At 40.5% G+C, this 22,055-nt stretch overlaps 1 protein-coding gene across 4 annotated transcripts in view; it reads left to right on the top strand.

The window, feature by feature from the left end:
- The first annotated feature begins 258 nt into the window (after positions 1-258).
- The window catches only part of LOC6733804 (cAMP-dependent protein kinase type II regulatory subunit), a 30,520-nt gene continuing 8,723 nt past the window's right edge, over positions 259-22,055 (top strand). The window contains exons 1-3 of one of the 4 annotated variants that reach the window (XM_016167131.3): positions 259-461; positions 2,105-2,260; positions 19,834-20,054. In XM_016167131.3, the coding sequence (XP_016026765.1) occupies positions 19,841-20,054 (214 nt within the window). In that variant the 5' untranslated portion in view covers positions 259-461; positions 2,105-2,260; positions 19,834-19,840. Of the gene's footprint in view, positions 462-1,855; positions 2,261-19,833; positions 20,055-22,055 lie in introns of those variants that run through there. The other 3 variants (XM_016167132.3, XM_016167134.3, XM_016167129.3) reach the window with 3 other exon arrangements.

Genomic DNA, 22,055 nt, shown 5'->3' with positions numbered 1-22,055 from the left:
TGGACTTGCATTTAATAAGTTTTGTGTTATCATTTTAGGGGTTTCTTTCATTTGAGTAATCAATTTTTCTTACATATATTTTTATTAAATTTTCTAAATATCTGAAGACAACCGTTGCAAAACTGACGTTACAATTGCCCCGCTTTGGTATGTTCTTTAGTATTTTTACACCCACACGCAAGAGAGCTGGCCGCGAGAGAGAGAGAGCTTTTGCTGAGAGCGAGCTTTTGCGGGAGCACCAAGTCTATTTAAGCAACCCGCAATTCAAAACTTTTTGTAATTTTTGCCTGACACGGAATCGGAATACAGAGGCTTCTGCTTGCGATATATTTCACCGTTCGCACTTGTTTACGTTTGCCATTAAAATTTTCCAAAAAAGCTACCGAGTAACAGCGGTTGAATCGCCGGTGGCAAAGATATAGAACCGTGTGCCGTTGTGCGTTGGTGGATCGCTGGAAAATGTGCGTTTAAAAGTCGAAAAAGCAATTGCACCGAAGAGAAAAGCCCGAAAAACCAAAAAGCGTGCTCGCCAATTAACTCCAGCTTCGCGCCGCCCCCGCCCCCCACCCCTACACCTGTGCACTTATCACCTCTCGCTCTCTCTTCAATTGTGCAAGTGTATGTAAAAATGTGAGAGCAGAGAGCAACAAAAAAAACCACACTACGTGCGCGTAATAAAAAACGAAGTGGGCTGTAGGCGGGAGGCGGTGTAGGTGGCCTGCCTCCCAATCCCTCCCCCGAAAATACAAAATACATACATACAGAAATCTACCTATCCGCTGCTTTTGTTGTTGCGTTGTTGTTACTTGAAGGTTTTTTTCGGTGGGGGACAATCAATAAACACGAGAGCTGAGTGTGAAAAAGAGACAGCGAGTGCGGAGTGCAGGTGGAGAAAGGGGATCTCAAATTGGAGCGCGAAGAGAGTGAGAGAGAGTGGGTAGCGAGAGAGGGGCTTGCGCATATGATTCAAATGCCGGTTTTGAGCGCTCTATTTTTCGAGTCTTAAACAAGTGCAGTGATCAATTAACTAATTGCTTGCCCTAGTCAGTTGTTTTTTGCCAGATATCATATCTCGTTTGGATTTAACAATAGTTGAAGAATAGTTGAAAAAAGTGCAAGTGCAAGTGCAACTGCTACCTGCGTTATCGACGCCTATCGATATTCGGAAATTGGGTCACGGGCGCCAGCTTTTCAGGATGCCAATCAGAATTTGCCCCTACATTATTACAAGCCCAAAAAAGTGAAGCAAAATAAAGTCAATTTACGTAGGAGTTGCAAGAAACGAGAGAATAAACAACAATACATATGCCTAATTATACACAAAAACCAAAATGTTTATTTAGGCCAACTTTAACAAATTATTTCGCAAAAAAAAACAAAAGTTCCTCTATCTTTTAGCAGGTTTTGATCAAATTTGAGCATTAAGCAAAATAATAACGTACATTTTTTCGCTAATTTGTGTTTCCCATTAGGTTTTGCAAAGTGGCAACCAGAATTCACCCATATTTTATTTATAACCGAACAAATGAATTGTGCTGGCTCGCTTTAGCAATTCAAAAATAAACAACAATTGCAGTTAAGCACACAAGAAAACAAGTTCAAGCGAAAAACAATTTCGGGCACCCAATTAATAAAGCAGTTATGTACATTGGCGAACAACAAAAATGTTTTTCTTCAAAGCTTAAACGAAATCTTAGGAAAACCTGGTTAAATTGGTTTACGTGATTTTTGGCATATTATTATTTTATGACTTTTGGGAATTAATTATTAAGCATAAAACAAATAAAGTGAAACCGGACCAAAACTAATTACATACATGTACAAAAGTTCACCGTATTCAGTCTGAAAAGAGCAAAAAGATTGAAAATTAGTTTAATGGCTGAAGCTCGTCTTATTGACGTTTCAAAAGTGTACCGCACGAAAACTAAAAAATCGCTCAAATCTCAGTAAATACGAATCCAGCAATCAAAATCTAATAACCGAAATACTTTCAAAACATCAAACAACAGCGAAAGCGGCAATAAACACCAACATCAACCATCCAAAAATAAATGTAGAAAAATAAGGAAAGTCCACGAGAGTAACAAATTAAATTTGGTTTTAGCCAAAAGAACAAAAGCGAGCTAAGGAACAAGGAAAAAAAGCCAGCGAAGAAAGAAAGAGCCGGAGGAGCAGGTGAAACAGGTGGACGCAGGAGACCCACCCACCCGAAAGAAACTATCACCACCAGCAGGTGACAGCAAAGCCAGCAGAAAGTCAGGTGAGTATCGCGCCGCATTCGCGTTGGAATCCATTCCATTCCATTCCATTCCTTTCCATTCCGCTGCCATTTGTGTTTACTCCCCGTGCGATTAAATATTTCACGCGCTTATCAATTGCTCAAGGGTTGGCATTGCTTGATAAACAAACAACTAAACAACTAAAGAGCAAACAGAAATTAAAAAGCCAGCAAAAGTCGCCTACTTGGGCAGGTGGGCCGCCAGGTGAGGTTATACTACAGCTAGGGTGGAGGGGATCGAAGTGCTCAGAAAGCCACTGAGATATTCTGGAATGAACGCACAATATACACACAATGTACCTATACCTCTACTCGTATATTGTTGAATATTGTTCATTAATTTGAAAATGAAAGAAAAGCATTTAAGTACACTAGTATGACTAGTGGTTGGCACACTTTACTTGTAATACTAACGACGATTTAGGAAAATTATGAGCTTTGCTGCTCAGTTACCCGTTGTATCTACAAATGTATATGTACTTCACCTTTATTATGCAATCAATAAATTCATAAAAACTCAATAAAAGGGTTGGACAAGCTTTTAAAAACAAAAATAAACATATAAATTGTACTGTAAATAGTACTGTAAACTAAATCGTAAAAACATTTTGCTCAGATAATTTGAAATTCCCTTATGTCTAAATTTAAATTTAACCCAGATTTCTTTGAAAAGAACAACAGGAACTATTAAGCGACTGGAAGGTTCCTACGCAGTGCCATCTATTTTTTAAAAACCTTCTATTTGAGTGTACGACTATTAAGCTGCTTGAATTCCAAATTCCCCAGTTACATCCAAGGAACACCCTTTTTCATGTAATCCGACTACAACAAGCGAGCGACAAGCAAACATCAGCAGCTCAAAGAAGCTGGGTTCGGAAAAATTGCATTTTTGAAATTTGAAAACTAGAATCGTTTGCCCATTATTTGTCAATGTTTGCCCACCAATTAGTTTTTTATGCTCACGTTTTGAAATATTATATTTTGAAGTATAAATTTTCGAAAATTTTCGGAAATCAAAAAGTCGACTTTTTATGTTTGCCCACCAATTAGTTTTTTTTTGCCCACGTTTTGAAATATTATATTTTGACAAATAAATTTTCGAAAAAGTTCGAAAATTTGCCCACTCTCAAAAATAAATATTTTCAATTAAAAACGGTTGCCCACCACTTTATAATGGTTTTTTTTTTCGTTTTTCCACCTATTAAAACTAATGTTGTACATATGTATGGAATAACTTAAAGTTGTGGCGCCAGTTCACATATATGAATTTACATTTATGAACAACTAATGATGAACATAAATAAATATATGTACACAAAAAAACATTTCGAATTTTTTGGATCTTTTTTGAAACTTTATATCCCAAAAACTGGACGTGGACAAAAAAAACTAATTGATGGGCAAACATGGGCAAAAGATTCCAGCTTTCAAATTTCAAAAATTTGATTCTTCCGAGCCCAGCAACACAGTTGGCCAAATTTCAAATTTAAGTTTCAAAAATTTGATTCTTCCGAGCCCAGCTTCTTTGAGCTTCCATCAGCGGCAAAACACACAATTTCCAAGCCAAATTCAATTTCGAGTTAAGAGGGCGAGATTGTGGCCCGAATCTGTGCGCACCACATATACACACACAGATACATACATACATAAAGAAAGCCGTGGCAGGACGACTTCAATGCGTATTCGATTCTATGGCCCGGGGCCACCACCCTTGAAAGGCCCTTTATTCCGCCACCATGGCCTCGGGCCCACTACCACCCACTCCCACTGACTCCCTTTACTTGCCTTTGCCTTCCTTTCTGCTCATTGTCGTAGGACGGCGGGAGATTCCTGTCATGTCCTCACGTTTCCTGGACCCGTGGAGCTTATAGTTCAGCTGGGCTTAGTTTCAGCTGGGATTCCTCGTTTATTGATTGATTCCCCGCATCCGTGGCCAGTCATAATGGATACCCCCAGCACGGGCTGGAATAGAAAGTCATCAATAATATTTGCTCAAAACGGGGGAAATGTTCTAAAAATACAACTAAAAACGCCGACAAATTGTTAGCGAAAAGGAACTAATGAAAAAGTTGCCAGTCCGGCTTAAAGGCATTTTTATCGACAGCAATCCTTTGGCTTCCATTTATGTTTCATATTTTTAAGGTGGCCTGTAACTGGAATTGACAAGGGTGAATACAGCGGCACGTGAAAAACTCATCACAAAAACGAAAGGACAATGAAGGCAAGAAGCTCTCTTGATTGTCCTCGTTTTTTGTTTTTATTCCCGGCGATATACATCTTTCATTCCATTCTCTTTTATGCCAAACAATTGGCTGGGAAAATTGTTTTTCAATTCTGATTCGCAATTAATTTCGCAATCCAGAAATAGAACGCATGGCGTAAACAAAGGCAACGCGGCGTATGCGCAATATTTGCTGAATATTCAATTTCCACCTGGTGGTCGAAAAACATGGAAATCAGCTTTGGTGCGCCGTCAAACTTAAGTTGATATTATTAATTAGTCGCAAAAGTTTTTTGAGTTCTGATTTGCGGTGATAATGCCTTGAAACTTTGACGGATGTTGATAAATTATGTGTAAATATGAAAAGTGAGTCACACACTCTTCGAAAAATTATTGCGCATAATTTGCGTCTTCTTCAGAAAGTGGCCAACAAATTTCTTGGTGCTGCCTGAATAAATAATCATAATACCAACCCCCCACCCCCTGCCTTCACTTTCCGCAAATCAAGCAAAAAAGCGAAATAAAAAGAAATATTCACACAGCGAAAATTTAATTGTTTGGCCAAAAGGAAAGAAGAAACGAACGGAACGGAACGGCCAATAAAAACCACGACCTTCGGCCAACAAAAAGCGAACAGAAATTGAATCAAACCGCCCAAAACTGCCCTCTTTCTTTATGTGCGTATATATAGAGTGTGCTAAGGGGATCCAGATTGCTATTCAGATTCGCGAGGCTCTTCAATAATTCCCTTTTTTATGTCCAAGAAGCAATTTTGCTCCACCAATTAGGACATGAAAATCGATACGAGACAGCCGCAGAAACTAGGCGCATTATCAAGTGATAATTCGATTTTTTTTTATTTAAAAGTAATCGTTTTTCATTGATATCTAAAATAGATATTAGGTACTTAGCTTTTGAATAAGCTGATTCGTGGCAAAAGAATAAATAAATAAATATCTTTAATAAATATCTGATTTCTATGTGTTAGAATTGTTCTTATTTACCGTCCTTTATATGGCAAGTTAGCAAGCTAAAACTCCAAACGAATTTGTTTGTCAACTTCTGGCACTTTTGTGTCCCAAATGGGATTTACTTGTCGTGTTTTCGGGACGCCTCCGCCATTACAGCTTCACTTTCTTAGCTCATTTGATTACACGAACTTGGGAAGTTTTCCCTAGTTTTTTCTTTTTGCTCCCATCTAAGACCTTTTCGAACTAATTAGGAGGGCAACCGCATTTTGCTCTGATGGCAGGGCCAAAGTTTTCACTGGCTTGCCTTGACTGGATGCCAGTCATTTGGCCTCCACGCTCCCGAGAAACTTATCTTGATTAAGTTTTATATTTTTTGCGCAGACTACATATATATAAATATATATGTATATATTGAATAAACGATAAACTTGCTGAGCCGCGATAAGCGGACGCGGCACGTGAGGCCAAAACTATTATTAGTTGACAGAGTTCCAAATCGATTAAGTATACGCCACCGCCAGAAAATTAACTGGCGATCTATGAGCTCATTGATCCCAACCGATCCCATGCGAACCGATTGGTTTCGCGGATGCGGTTTCAGTTTAGTTTTCCCAGGTTGTCAATATGCCACAGATGTCACTTCTTTTGGGCCAGCCGATGACAGGTCCCCTGAAATGTGTCATCGTGGAAAAAGCGAAGCTAAAAGCTGGCCCCATTTTCATTTCATTTTATTTGTGCCCGCCGCGGTTTATTAGTCGTAAATTTGGACTTCTGTGCTTCTGTGCGAAACTCATAAATTTCATTGTCTCTGTGTGGATTTTAATATGCACGCCGTTTGTCTGCAGCTCAGCAAAAAATGCCGAATGCTCCAATGAAAAATCCAAATGCCCACGCATAGGATACTCATAAGATATACTTGCATATAAGACAAGCATATGTCAGCAGTCTTCTTCTGGTGGGCCAGATTGACTGACCCACTGAGTTTTCGTCTCGAGTCTGTCTCAATCTGAAATCCCCGGCGACTGATAACTTATGTACCGCCCACTGACGCATTTGCGTGGACTTACTTATATCTAAAGTCTTGGCTTATCACTATGTATTCGTTCAGATAACTTTTATGTGCATGCTAAGTAGCTTTGATTTGATGACGCCTTTTGCCATCAACCGATTTGGTGGTCATATTACCAAAGCTCTTCACTTTAATGCTATATATTATTTAAATTACTATATATTAAGGTATTTATACTTTAAAGTATTTATCCAACCTTTTCTTCACTTTAGCCACTTGAGTCTCTCTGACACTGCTGAGTGAAATAATTTGTAAATTATTTAAAAAACCTCCTTGTTAAGCTATATATACAATATTTAATTTAAAATATATATTTAGCTTATCTACAAGGTCAGAGCTTATCATTTTATCGTGTGTGTGTGTGTGTGTGTGTGTGCTGGCAAAATGAGTCTGATTTGATGACGCCTTTTGACACCTGCGGTTGCGAGTCCTCACTAATTAGAAAAACTTTTCTAGTACAGTGGTAACTTTTAACTTTTGTTGATTGCAAAACTTTGCTTTTCATAGTGTCCTGGTGAGGGGGAGCTGGGTGGGCTTAGGGGGGGTGGATTGATGGGGCAGGTGGTTGGAAATGATTGACTGACTGATGGGCAGCGGCATTATCTGGCTGCTGTTGCTAGTCTCTTTCACTTTCAGACCGCTCCACTCACGCACTTTATCTCACGAAACTTTGACTTTAATCGATTTAACAATTTTTCCCTTAACCCCTGTTGGCCCCCAATAAACCAGCACCTACCCCCCCTCCCCCTCCAGCAAGCTCCCACAAGCTTCCCTCTGCCCGAAGGCCAGCTGACGAGCTTGTTGTGTTGCCCACAGGCAAACATCAAAAGTCAAGCAGCTGCGTGACGTCAATTGGAGCCACGAAGCGAAGGCCATCGGAGTGGTGGGTGGGGGGAGGTAGGTTGAAGAACCCCCCACCCCACCCCCTGAGTATGTCTTATGGAGAGTGTGGTCAAAAGAACGACCCACACATACCGCACACACCAAACCGGGCCGGCATTACTTCTATTTGCCCACGTACAATGTGTAGTAATCTTGGAGCGATTGACGAAGTGCCCAGCTACATAAATATGTCTGTATGTATGTATATTCGATATGACTACATGTGGCTGTTCGAGAAATTGGATAATTGTTTCAGATTCGAGCAGTCGAGCGAAAGGTAGTTATTTTCTGCTAGGCAAGGTAAACAATTTTGGCAGACATTGTTGACCAGTTTGGATATAGGTTCACTTAAAAATCAAGCCAAGGCAACCTAACTATGAACTGTGTTTATATCTAGGAACTAAGAAAGTCGTACGCATAGTTAGCATTAGGTATTAGAAATTTGAAAGATATAAAATGTCAATGCTACTCTTACATCGAAAGAAGACGGATATACTTAAAAAACTAATGAGTGAGCATTCTTGGGTCCCTGTTAATTAACTTTCCCAGATCCCAGCTTGATTAGAGGGTCCAAGGAATGGCTTTAAAGTACGTCCCTTGCTCCTGTTCAAAGGAGCGCTCAATCCAGCTGGGCAAACAGAAAACCCGCCTGGCATTCGCTGTATTTATGAAATACTTGGGTGACCTAGCTTCCTTTGAACGACTGCCCACACATGGCCCTTGGACTTTGGGGCATCCTAATTGATAATTTAAGGGCTATCTGTCTAGCCCCACACCCCAGAAGCCCGGGGACTCGAGCTTGTAAATTGGGCAGAGAAGTCGTCGGCTTAATTTATTTCTCTTTGAATCCGGCCGCCGGGCCCCAAAGACATTGCAGGCAATTTAATTATGGAATATTTATTCAAGTGAGATGTGAAATCTGTTTTATTATTTAATCCTCGGAGCACTTTTGTCCCGTGGAAAGACAAACTGGCCTGGAATGAAGTTTGCAGCTTGGCAATATTTTGGCAAGGCGAATTGTTTTCTTTATTTTTGGGGCGTAGGTTCGTTTTCCTTTTTTGTTTGTCGTCTCGAAGATTATTTACTTATGGAACCCTGGAACCCATTGTCCTCGTCCATGTTTCTCTACTATCTCTTGTTCGGCGAATTGTGTTTTTTATTTGCACTTTGTTGGTCCTTTTTTCTTTAGAAAAGGTCCTGGACCTTTGATTTATTGTCAGGCGGCTTAAAATGTTGAAACATGTTTTTAAAGCACGCTCCCAAGTTCATCGAATGTTTTGACTCGGCAACTTCCTACTTTGCAGCCAACCTTTTTTCGCTTTATTACCTTATGTTTTTCCCACCCCACAAGTCTTTCGAACAACATGATTTTTTAGCCAAAAAGTTTGGCCAAATTCTGCCACGTGTAATGGCCATAAAGCAGAGCGGCCTTGCAGGTAGAAAATAAAACAAGTGAGTTGAGTAAATTTAATTTTTCATGCCAAGCTTCTGGGGCTGGAAAGTGAAAATACATATTTGCCAGGATGGGATGGGATAGCTAGCATAGGTCTTGGGGGCATGAAAATCCCAGCTACATGTTGCGCTTTTGTGGTGCACATATGCAGGCTTCACAGTGCCACGCCCACAGAAAAATATATCCAAACTCACAGAACATATGCAAGCCATAAATAAACATAAGTTGTCGCTGGTGCTCCCGTTTCGCTGCTCTTTTTCTTTATGGGCGCCAAGTAAGAGTTTTTCTTTTCCCCATTTATTCATACATATGTACATTTTGTATATATATGTACATATATATTCATATTCTTATGTATTTGCATATATAATTTCCATTGTTGCTGCGGTCGAAAGGGGAGTGCGAAAAAGATAAAGTTTTGTGTGGGTCGGAAAAATCGAAGGAGGGCAGTCAATTGTGTTTTATTTTTTGTTTTTTTCAGACCCTCGACAGCTTTTGAATTTAAATATTTTCTGTTGGCGCTGTTTGGCTTCGTTTGTAATTTTTTATCGCATTTTAATGAGCTCGCCAGCTTATTACTTTGTTGATTTATTTCCTGCCTGTATTGCATTTTATTGATTATTTATTGAAGCGATATTAAACAGTTTTAATAGCTGCATTCTATGTAATTCTCCTTTAGAAATAAACAAAATAAATAGTTACTAAAACATATTTATTTGGGAAATATGGGTAATTGTTTCATATTTATACATATTTTGTATCTGCAGCGCGATTATTCAATTTAATTAACTTTTAACTTTCGATTAATTTTTTTTTTTTAATAAATCACTTGATTTGTTAGCACATTAATTCTGTGACAAACAAAATAAAAAAACACTCCAATCGTTTAGCTGGTGTAATTATTTAAGTACCCACGCTTCGTTTAGCATTTATTTAGATATCAATTAAAATATTTTCCCTGCCAATTTTTCGGACATTTATCACAGCGCTGAATTACCATTTGTTTTTGCCACTCACATATTTTGTTGGCCCGATACGCTGCCGCCTAATTATGCAATTAATTTGCGGCCTTTGTCAATGGCTTGTGTCTAATCACTGTCGCATTTGTTTGGGGCGCACATATCTCGAGTTAAGTGCTCGAGTACACCAATCCGTAGATTGGAATGGCTAGAATTTCTGAGCGATTTGAATATTTAAATATGCATTCAGTCACTCGGCAGACGAGTGTCGACTAAATGGCCTTAGTTTTATTTATCGCACCACAAATGTCACTCGAGCGTTTCAAATGCCCGGCATATACGGCATACTTGCTGTTTTCTTTTTTTTTTTTTAACTTTCCAACCATTATTTTTTGCCGTGACAGGTGTTACACGTCATCGGCTTATGAATCGGCACGGCTTTTATTTTTTACGTTTTTGCAACGCTCGAATTGTCCGATTGTTTTTTTTTTTTGCTGCATTGGCTTTCTCGAATGGCTAATTCTAAGTGCCAATTTAGTATGGCCCAAAGCAGGACAGCCACTCGGTGTCGCCGCCAGTTGCGATTGCAGTACTACCAACAGCCTTGTTCGCCTTGTCAACCTCACTTCCTGCCACTTGGAAGTACAGGTTGAGTTCCGTAAGATGGAAACTGTTTGCTGGCATAATAAGGAAAAATGCCATTCTTAACTACTCTATTTTTTTTAATATAACATTTTTTTTTATACCCAGAAATGTATACCATTTTATTAAAGATTCAAAGCCTAATTTAAATTTACTTTTACAAGCTGTTCTTAAGTTTTACTTTACTTTACTTTAAAACTTTCTGTTGTATTTCTCTGTGCTTAAAATGTCTGCATTTGAAATTTATTTCGGCCTTCAATGGTTTTAGTTTCGAAAAAAGTTTTGAGCACATTATTTCTTGAAAATGTAGTTTGCTGAAAATCAGTTTAATCGAGTTGACCTGTAAGTGTATACACATGACGTCACCGTGTCTCCTTGCTGGCTAAGTGATTTCCAATGCAGTCGGCTATGCAGGCCAAGTGGCGATGGTTTGGCCAGGGGGAGGGGACTCGCATCTAGATCTGGATCTGATTTGCATAAATGTCGGGCGGGGACGGTGGATAATAAAGTGGCGAGTGGCTAAAGTTGCGACCATGGGGGAGCCTCATGCATGCATATCGTCAAAATGGCACAGACCGAAACACAAAATTTGCGTTCGCTTAGCACATTTCGCACATTAACCCACATGCAAAAAAATGGGGGACGGCCAAGGAAAGCCTTGTTTTGTCTATTGTTCACGTTCTTTTTGCCGTTTTCAAGGCAGAAACCTTTCTCAACCAGCTTTTTGCATAATTATCCAGAAGGTAGAAGCGAAAACACCCAGCAAGGCGACCTGGTTACAAAAAGCACACATTCAAGTGCTTATATTTAGATATTTCAGCTACGAATAATTACAGCCCGCTTGCAAAGCTTTCAGTTTATTTAACTCGTCTCCTTGTTTGAGGCCTAATTAATTGAGTTGGCTTAATTGCATTGCGTAGGTGGGCCTACACAAAATATGTACCCATGTGTACATATGCACATGTATCTGCGCTGTGTATCTATGTGCATATATCCCATTTCACTTTGCATTGCATACTTGCAATCTGTGATGCCACAATGTATGCTGCAGTAATTGCCGAATTGCAAGCAAATTTGCAAATGCCAAATGCGGCTTTTGTATCTCGAGTTGTAGAACAATGGTCATGTTGTCTGTAATCGGAAGTTGGCAAAGGATCCATTTGCGTGGCTCCATTAATTTACTGGGAAATGCATCGACAGTTCCTACCATCTTAGAACTTGTTAAGTAAACTCATATTTGTATTTAAGAAATATTAAAGTGCATAATGGGTTAAGGAAATGTAGAACATTTACGGTGTCAACTCATTAAAATTTTCTCACACTCATGTGGTGCTTTTCGTCACTATGTGGAATGATACAATCAATACAATACAATCTTATAACTTGTTAAGTTAATTTTTATTTTGAAAGTCAAAAGATATAATAAAAACATGACGTGTATGAGTGATGAGTTTATAAACGTCAAAAAATACGAGGAGTAATGTTACTTAATTCAATCTGATTTAAACATCGGCTGACAATTTTCGATCAGCTATAAACACCTTAAAGATGCTGTAACTATTAATTATATTCGATAAATAAGTAAGCTTTAAAAATAAAATTAATAATCCAAAACACCCTCCCGAAAATAGTCGTTTTCAGCTCTTACAGAGTTGTTAATTGCGTTTTGGAACACTTTTAATTATCGGCGAACTCGCACTCCGGGGCAAACAGCCGAGCAGATAATATCCACAAATTGGCCTCTTTTGCGCTGTTTGCTCGGCTGTGCAGTGTTTGGTAGTAATCCGTGTTTTGGGCCTTTTAGTTTATCGTCTTGAATTGGGCAACGGCAATCAATGCGGCAAGCGAACTGGAACGAAAAACGCTCAGCACTCGGCTTTTGTTGCTATTTGCCGTGTGTTTCTGCTTTTATCTATACTGCCATGTTGTTAATTGCCGAAAAACTTGGGGCGCAAGTTTTGCTTTTCTTCACGTTTTGTTATTCGCTTTTCAGTATTTCCATTTTTTTTTTTATTATTTTCACCCAATGTTTTTTTTTTGCCTTTGCCGGGCTTGTTTGCTTTGAGCACGCGCCGTTAAAAACTGCCACGCGCAACAAATTTTTGGTAGATGGTTCGAGGAAAAGGAAGAATCGTGTTTAAAATTAAACTGGGAAAACGACAGGCGAATGGAATCTAGGAACGTTTTTATGGGGCAAGAGCGTTGGCGGCAACAAATGTAGATAAACGTTTTGTTACAACACATAATCGCTTTTCCTAGGGTGGCTTCCAGATACAGATACAAGCACATCCGTTTACTGTACTCACACCGAAGGGTGGATGGCACAGTGAACACTCAATATGATCCACTAGTCTGTGACATTTTCAGACAGTTTTAGTTTCGATTTGTGTGTAATGTGAAACAACGTTGTCATCACAGATGTATCTATGGAGAACAAAGATACAACATCGCAAGATATTAATTCTTAGTGCTCACTGTACTTACTGGAAGGTAATCGCGTTTTATGTATCCGCGGGTAGAAGCTGTTGCTTTCGCCGCTGCCACCTTTAAAAGTATCTGAATCTCCATCTACAGACGAGTATCTGTATCTGCTGCCCGCCCCAGCGAGCAGGCAACATAATTGCTCACTAATTTAACGCTAATGGACATCAATTTAAGCATCCATCCAGCAGTTTATCATTCTGGCCATAATCGCCGGATGGCAGGAAGGATCGGAGGGATGCCTCGCTCTCAGTGGCTGCCTTAAAATTGTGCGTAGATGGCATTGGGAATTTTAACTATTTATAGCCAACCGATGGGATGTCCTTAATGGAAAGTGAGACACCGGACGGGTCCTTGACAAATTCACAGATTTTCCTTGGAAGTCCAAACGAGGCATCTTGTTAATCAATTGAAGAGATTTTATAGTCTGGCTTAAACAGGAAAACTTTAAGAGACTATAAGATACTCTCTGCTAGTTAAATAGTGGTAACAGAATAAAAGTAACATTCAAAATAAGTTATCTTCTCTTCTATGTTGACGAAAATTATTTGAGTGTATAACTAAATCCTTAGAAAATGCCAGACATATTTCAGAATATTGTTAAGCGATTTGTGCATCTTGCAGGGCGTCTTCAAATCCAATAGATTAAAAAGTAATTGAATTGACTTCAGACCGAAGCGAAAAGCTAAGAGCGGAGAACAATTGAGACCGGGTATCTGGCCAGGGAAAAGCCGAGAGATGGCAAAGGTTAACTGACAAGTCGTTGTCTCAGTGCCACCATAGCCCCTCTCATTCTGGTTGAAAATTGAATGCGAAAAGCGACTTGCACATATACATATATATCTACATACATATATAGGCAAGCTTCGATATAAAATCGTGTGTATGCCCTGGTGAATTTTCTTTTTCGCTTCGCGTGGGCTGTAAAATTCCTTTCGACAGCTTTAAGCGTTCCATTCGCTTTGTAAAAATCCATATGTACATGCACTGGAAAAAAATACTAAAACAAATATACAGGAAACGAATAATATAAAGCCTTATTTTTCTTGCCAATTTCCCTTGATAAGCCATAATAATTTCTTCATCCAACTTCCACCAGCGAAGTAAAGGGTATCTGACAGTCGAGGAAATAGCTAACTATAGCGTTCTCTCTTGCGCAAATTGCATTTTCTCTCTGTAAACATGTACACATAATTCCTGTAACAAAGGGCATTTGCAATGTGTGAGTCAGCAAACCGCATACGCCCCCCGCCCTCCCGCTTTTCCACAAATTTTCCCCGCTTTTCCCATCCGTTTAGTGAGCCCCTCTCATTACGCATACGACATGTGTTCTGCTGGGCGTTAATAAATCAATACCCAGGCGTCGTATTTTGACAAACATTTTCAAGCTGATGACCTTTTTACTTTAACGTCAGAGAAAGAGACGGCACCTTCTACCTCTATCCCCTTGGGTGAGTGCCACAGAGGGAGAGAGGTGGAAGAGCAGCGGCAGTTGCAGAAACAAATAAGAAATTCGCCATTAAAGTTGCGTGACGAAGTGAAATTTGCGTCAAATACTCGCGGGACTCCTTCTACTTCTACTTCTTCTTGTCCAGGATAAACACACATATATACATATACATACTCGTATATGTGGAGTCCCCACACACTTGGAGCAAACGACCCAAAAGTCTGAACCTCTCGTCATGTGGCGCATTTTGAGCTCAAGTGCCGGCGGCGCCCTGAAGTATGCCCTGAAATTGCTTTGATGTGGATGCGATACGTTGTGTTGTCAAAATACTAACATATAAATAACGTATATATTCCAAGAGGGGGTGGGGTTGGGTCTGGTTGTAGCCAAGCCCCCCGCCTGGAGCCCCAAATGTCAACGGGAATTAAGTGCTCGCCGCCATATTTTTCCGCATCTCGAGCTGCCACTTTGACGCATTGACCGGAAGAGGAAACCTTTTCCCCAAGCTTGAAGATGGCGGAAAATTTGAATCGAGATTCGAAAGATAAACATCGCTTTCAGGGCCACGGGAAAATCTTAAAGCATCGGAGGACAGGTAACATTGGGGAAATGCCTCCAGCAGCAAAGTGATTCTCATTAAATTGGGGCTTCTGGTGTAAAATTAAACGTTGTTGCAAACTTTGGGTTAAACTTTTCAAAATGATGTTCCTAAAATTCCGAAGTAGCGATGCAGGCAAGGGCCAACTCTAAAATAGAATAATATTACAGAGGAAATCTGTTTGGGAATGAAATAAAAGTTTGTGAAGTGAAACAAAGGTATGCAAAATAATGCGTGAAACCTAATGAAATACAAATTGAAAAATTGTTAAGTATTAACTTCAAGTTTAATAAAAACGTCATTGTTCCAAAATATTTAAGCAGAATGCAATTTTTACCGATTATCAAAAAATTAGTTGCATATAAGTTTCCCATTATCATAAAACTATGAAATTATTTAGTTAGATTCTATTTCATTAAAGGCTTTTGTAAAAAATAAAATAATTACAATTCCCAGTAAGAATATATGAAACTAAACTTTTTATCGTTCATTGTGAAGAAGCATTTCTGAAAAGAGCACAGCCAGAAGTAAATGAAAATTGCTACCAAAAATCGATTAAAATTCAATTTCGGACTTTGTCCGAGAATTTCCCCCCACTCCTGTCGCAACTTCAAGTTTTTCCCATTTTGAATATCAATTTCATTAGTTTTTCCTAATTGCATGCTGTTCAGAATCATGAAAAAATAATTGAGGATATGGCTGGTTCTATTTTTTTTGGCAGATTCCCTGCATATGAAACAATAGGCAATGACACTGCACTTGAGCTGCAGCCTTGCTGGAAAATCTCTTTCTTGCAGGACCAAATTTTCTCCTGCCGTTGTGCCATTAAAACACTTAACCCAATTCGAATTCAATAGAGTGGGGAGGTCAAGTAGGGTTGGCTTGGGTCTGGGCTCGGGCTCGGACTTGAATCTGGGTGAAACACTGTCAATGACACAGGCAGACCTCGATATGTGGTCATGGGACATGCATAATAATTAGGCCGCCTCGAGGGCTTCTTTGTTTGAGGTCTTCCAACTGTTGAATACACGAACTGACCATCAAATTCGAGATGTGTCCATGTCGTTTGGCTAATTAGGCACACACACACGCACACACATTCCTGGTTACTGCCGTTCCTTAATGAAGTCATTTGGAGCAGACCTTGTGATGGCCGCCGTCGCTCTTGAACCCAAAAAAAAAAAAAAAAAAATACGAAAACCCAAAACCCACGCACAGGTGTCCCATTTCTGAAATGTTGACGTAATTGGATAGGCCAACTGACACAGAATTCCGACGAAGGATCCCGAAAACAGGTCGGTTGGGCAACAAAAACAAACGCCATATGGATTTTGTGTCATCTGGGCTTTCGGGAGCAGGAAATCCTCAAGGTTGTTCGCTTGCAAACTTACCACGGTTCATCATTGCTGTTTTGAAATTTGATATCACAGGGCTTTATCATGTCAAATGGAAACTAACCAATTACTAAAAATAATTGATATTTGTATATCAATAAGCCACGTCATACTTCAAATAAACTAGTAGAGTTTTGAAAAACCTTTTAAAGCGACCTAATAAGATGCGCCAAGTTCCTCAGCAAATGTTCATGGCATTCAGCGATGTATCCCTTGAATAATTCAAACCATTCATTATGAATGGAGAGCATAAAACCGATTCCAAATGTAAATGCAATTTTAAAGTTGGATTCAATTTCGTTGCCAGCACAAAACTCAATTTCGCAATTTTGTAAAAGCGCAAACATGCGGGGATGATGGGGCAAAAGGTCGGGCATCCCGAGGATGTCCACCACCCACTGTGGGTGGCCATCGTCGACGGTGGGTGGGTGCGGTTAGGCGCCTTCACCTTTCACCACCACCTGCACCTATGTATGTACACCTGCAGCTGCAGTAAAAATGACATTAAAATGGAAGTCATATGCACATGGTTAACTCGCCACGCATAACCAAGCCGTAATCATTTTGATGGCCCTCCGGATGGAGGATAGCATCGGTTGCTCCGTGGGTGCAACAGTTTACCATGTGGCTGGGTGTGCTGGCGAAATTAGTTTGCCTTAATCCCATAAAGCTCTGCCACCGTTGATGATGACCATAATGACCATAATGATGATGCTGGCCAGCGGATAGAGACGCGAACCGAACCGAAACTCGGGAAATTCCATTAGGGGGATGGGTATGCGAGTGCGAATGCGAATGCAAAACGCGAATATAAATGAAGATTTTAATGGAAATGACAACGTAAAACAGATGCAGCTAAAGTACGATAGAAATATAGATACCCAGCGAAAAAATGAACTTCCTCCATTCCCATTTGAATAGCTTATAGCCCATAATAAAGTTTCTTCTTATATAACGTAATCGATAAACGAATAAGAGGTTACACCGGAAGAAAAGTGTTGGCAATCGATTGGCATTCGAGCTTCCGAGTATTTAATTATTTTACAAAAAATCTCACTATTTCCAATGCTTTTTGGCTGGTGTTTTTAATTTTAGTCGATTAGTCGATAAAATCCCATAAAGACCCCTTGCTGTAATCAAGTTATTATCTTTATTTTTTATGAAATTTAATCAGCTTAACTCAGTTAAATTCGTAGGGTGCGCGTATTAAAGTCTGAGTCAGCTGACTTCACTCGATTTACGAATGTGTTGATATTTCAATACTCGTATCTACATATATTCCTATTCCGTCTATAACTGCCGGCGAAATGGTTGTGCATTTTTTACCTTCCTTCACCGGCAGCTGCGGAAATTGTGAGGAAATGAAAATGGTTTAACTTTTCTTTCTTGTGTGCTCTCCGTTAACTTTTCTATTTCTATTTCTATTTTTTTTTGCCCACCACCTCGCACCCAAATCCTTGACTGCTGTGGGTGGAAAATGAGAAAAGCGAGGGGCCGGCCGGTGGGCTTTTCATTCAGCCTCTTATTACTCGGAGCCCAACTATTTATAGCTACTCAGATGTCTGTGCAATTGCCGTTCGTGTGGTTGCAGTGCGTTGAGTGAACCACCTTGACCCACTCTAATTGCAATTGCACCGCCTAATGTCCAATGCTCTCAGCCGAGCCAAAAGCAAACCAAATAAAAAGTGAAAAACTGAGCAAAAAAAACAGTCAGTAGTCGGCTTTTGGCCAGGCCAATCAGTGGGGGCACTTAAACGCCCAATTGGTTATTGAGTCGATAGACATTTCAATTAAATTTTCATCGCAATCGCGACTTGTTTGGTGGGCGGAGCAAACCTTTATTAGTTTTAAATATTTATTTGTTCCAACGCAGGCCGCAGGGCAAGTTGAATATTAATGAACCTAATTGAAAAAGTTCGGATGAAACAGCAGCGAGCAAAACAATAACCCAAAGTATTTTGCGCAGCCAGGAATTAATTTCCAAATTAGGGCGAATAAATGTTGTGGGCAAAAGTTGCAGAAAGCCTTCAGGAAATCATACCACTCCCTGGGCCAAGTCTCAATACTCAATTTACATAATTACGCACATTTGACGGAAACTTATAAATATTTATGCCGATGCTTAAAATTTAAGTTGCTTGTTGGTTTTGCAGACGACAAAATGTAAAAAGGGGGCAGATTTCCAGGATTAAACCAGCGGGGCTGAGAAATAAGGTCTACAATTTATTCACAGGCAGGAAAGTGAGTTCATGTCAGATATTTAAATATCTTAAAATTATTATATAGGAAGATTTTCTAATCCCCTATCAACAAAATGGAAACTTTATGTACGCAGTGTTTGCAACTGCTTAGATAAATTTGTTATAATAATTCTTTGGTTATCTACAATGAATCACATAAAACACTCATTATTCAAACAATAACCATTCGCTATCTGTGGCGACTGAAAGTGTTTTAAAAGCACGTTTTTAAATGCATCAGCAGTTGCGACCTCATGTAGCCTTTTACTGCGAATCGAAAAGACTACGCCATCGAAAGCAATTTCTATAAAAATAAAGAAACCCAAGTGAAAAGTGAATTACTCGTAAATTATATTTGTCGCAGCTCGTTTTTGGGTAGAGCTGAAATTTAACATGAATCTCACGTCAGTCGTTTCGCCGAACGACCCAGCCAAACCAAAATCTCAAATTGTGCAATGTTGAATCATGAGCAGAGTTCGGCTTGGATTTGGTTGACTGATGGACGGGTGGTGGTGACGACGACAAACACGGCGATGATGGATCGGATCAGGGGATCCGGGCGGGTAATTGCCACCCAAATGAGCGACAGCCAGCAGGTGACCACTGGCCGCAGTTCGAACTCGGCATTCCATCCAATGCCGCATCTGCCCGTGAAACCCAAATGGATTCACACTTTTCGGGTGTCCCATTGCACTTGCAGTGAATCAAATGAGTGCCGAGCATCGCTTTCAGTAGTTTTCCATGTATTTCCACTCGAATCAGTTGTGCATGCAACTATGTTTCTGATATCTCTTGGCGAAAGCGGATAAGTGTGTGCAAAAAAAATAATAAATATGATTCAAGCTGATTATGTGGATGGATTTACTCTTTGTAGCAAAACTTTTCCACGCACGTGGTTTTACTAAAAGTATATAAAGAGGTGACAGGTTAATCATTACATGTTGCAGTTTTCAGCTTATTTAAACTGTGTTAAGTTAACAAATTGACAAGAACAAGATGTTTATGCATACAACAAATGGCTGAGCTACTTATTTATTTCGCAGGCAGTATATTCAAAAAATCGAATAAGATCTGCCTACTCTATGCTGTTCTTTCAAAAAGTGAATCAATCTAATACTTACACACATTCATATACGAGTATATTCACATTCCTTCTGCAATTGCAATTATACCCAATCCAAACTACCTCTTGCAGCACAAATATGTCGAGCGATTCGAGTCGAAGGATCCAGGTGCCCGAGGAGCTGAAGGAGGTGCTGCTGCAGTTCTCGATCTCCTTCCTGGTGGAACAACCGCCGGACGTGATCGATTACGCCGTGGAGTACTTCACCAAACTGCAGTCGGAACGCCCGAGCGTCTCTCACACGGATCAAAGCACCGATGACCAGCTGAGCGTCAACTCACAGGATGCCGATGGTAAGTGGAGTTTTACTTTATTCGAGCAGCTTCTTTAAGCTGCCGGAATCCGGTGTGCTCCTCTTTCTTTTTTGTGCTATTTTCGTTTCCAAAGCAATTCGATTGCGTGTCCTGTCAACTTTTTCTTGGCTTAACTGCCAGCCGTAAGTCCTCTTCGTTTTGCATTTTCTGCTGCTGCGTGTTGGAAAATTCCTGCCGGGGATAGTTGCACTTTTTCCACATACTTTTCCAGAGCTCTGTTCACCCAGTCCGTGCTCCATTTCCGCCCAAGCGATTTTCCATGAACTGCTGCGTAGTGGATGCAAATCTCTGTCAATTCGGTTCGACATATAGACAATCTGCTGGTGTAATTCCCCCAACAATTCTGGCCAATTTTTTTGGCCGTGAATAGGTCGGGGGAAATCAAGATTTATTTGGCTGGCCGAAATTGAAAAGTTTTCCGTGCATCAGATGATTTTCCCATCCTTTCGAGCTTCTTCCTACGGCACGTGTTCAGATAATTAGCCTGGGCCACGCATATGGCCATAAATCGTTGGGTTCCCAGCACGAGCATACAAAATAAGAAATTAAATAATGATGCTGATGAAGCTTTGGCCGCGTTCAATTTGCTCCTGATCCTGCTCCAGATTCTGCTCCTGTTTCGGCCCCTCTGGGTGGGACTCCTCTGTCTGCGGGCTTTTGTTCACAGCTTCCTTTTGCGTGTTTATCTTCCGGTTAATCAAACACGCAGCCCTCGAGGGAGGAGGCGGGCGACGCCATGTCAAGTGGGTGGACTGCTGGCCGGGCGGACTTGGGGTGGCAGATGAAATGGGGCACACTGCTGCTGTCATTAAAAATCTATTAATTGTGCACACAGCAGACCGAAGAGCTGAGCCAACTTGCAGCTGCCAATCCTTTTGCTACTTGAATACTAGATCCACGCGCAGTCAGACTTTCCAAACGCCAACTAGCTTGTGTCAGTTGAAGGGGCTTTAACTAGGTTGAAGGATTATATTATAAAGATTATACATCTATATCTTGCTTAAAAAGTAACTACTCTGTTGAAGATGTAAAGGAGCTTAAAACTATTACCATTACCACAAAAGATCAAACTTTAAAAGGTATTAAAGAAGATTCTTTCTCATATATATATTTTAGATGGCTAGCTGGAGACATATAGTTAAAGAATGGATACATTTAAATTTTGAAAAACTTTCCATTTGTCATATATTTCGATAACTAGTGCCTGCTAGAACCACCAAACTTCCAGCACATTCATTCCGGATTCAAAAGCATTATAGTTGTAGACCTTTGTCTCACTATTAACGTCTGGCTGCCATGGCCAACTTCATCCGCTTTGGATGCCCAGTGAAGCCAGCGAAATTGCTTCCAGCTTCTGCCAGCAACTGAAGCGAATATGGCACGCAAATAGCTACTGGCCACGCCCACCGCCCACTTACCACGCTTTTCCGCCCTCTTGGATTTTCCATCGATCGGAATCTGTATTTTTGCGCTTTGATGTCTATTCGTGGCCGGAAACCTTGCAGCACAGTTTCTGTTTAACTTTGGGCTTTAAACTTGCTGAGACATTAATATCGCGCATACGCCGTGTAGGCCTTTGTGGCTCAATAAGGCGTGTGTGTGTGTGTGTGTGTGTGTGTGTTTTGGGCAGGTGGTCAAAGGTATGCGCTGGGCATGGAACATTTTATTAACACTCCCGTTGGCCACAGCGTCAAACCGAGGGAAGAAGCGGGAGCAACGGTTGGATGGATGAGCGTATGGCCAGGCGATGGGCAGGTGGAGGGTTATGTTTTGCAGGACTTGCTGGACCAGTGAAGCATACTGATGAACAGCTCAGCAGCCGCATACGCTTCATCGGGCACACAGGGCGCATGACACGCCCCGTGGCGAGGGGGAGGGGCGGTGTTGCGGTGGTGCGGTGGTGCGGGGCGGGGGCGGTTGCCGAGTGGAGTGAGTTACATTTCAACATTATTGACATGCCAGCAGCGTTTGTGGCAGGAC

The sequence above is a fragment of the Drosophila simulans genome, chromosome 2R (assembly GCF_016746395.2).
Source record: "Drosophila simulans strain w501 chromosome 2R, Prin_Dsim_3.1, whole genome shotgun sequence".
Taxonomy (NCBI): Eukaryota; Metazoa; Arthropoda; class Insecta; order Diptera; family Drosophilidae; genus Drosophila; species Drosophila simulans.
Note: the sequence above shows the minus strand (reverse complement) of the source record. Positions and strands in the feature narration are given on the sequence as shown.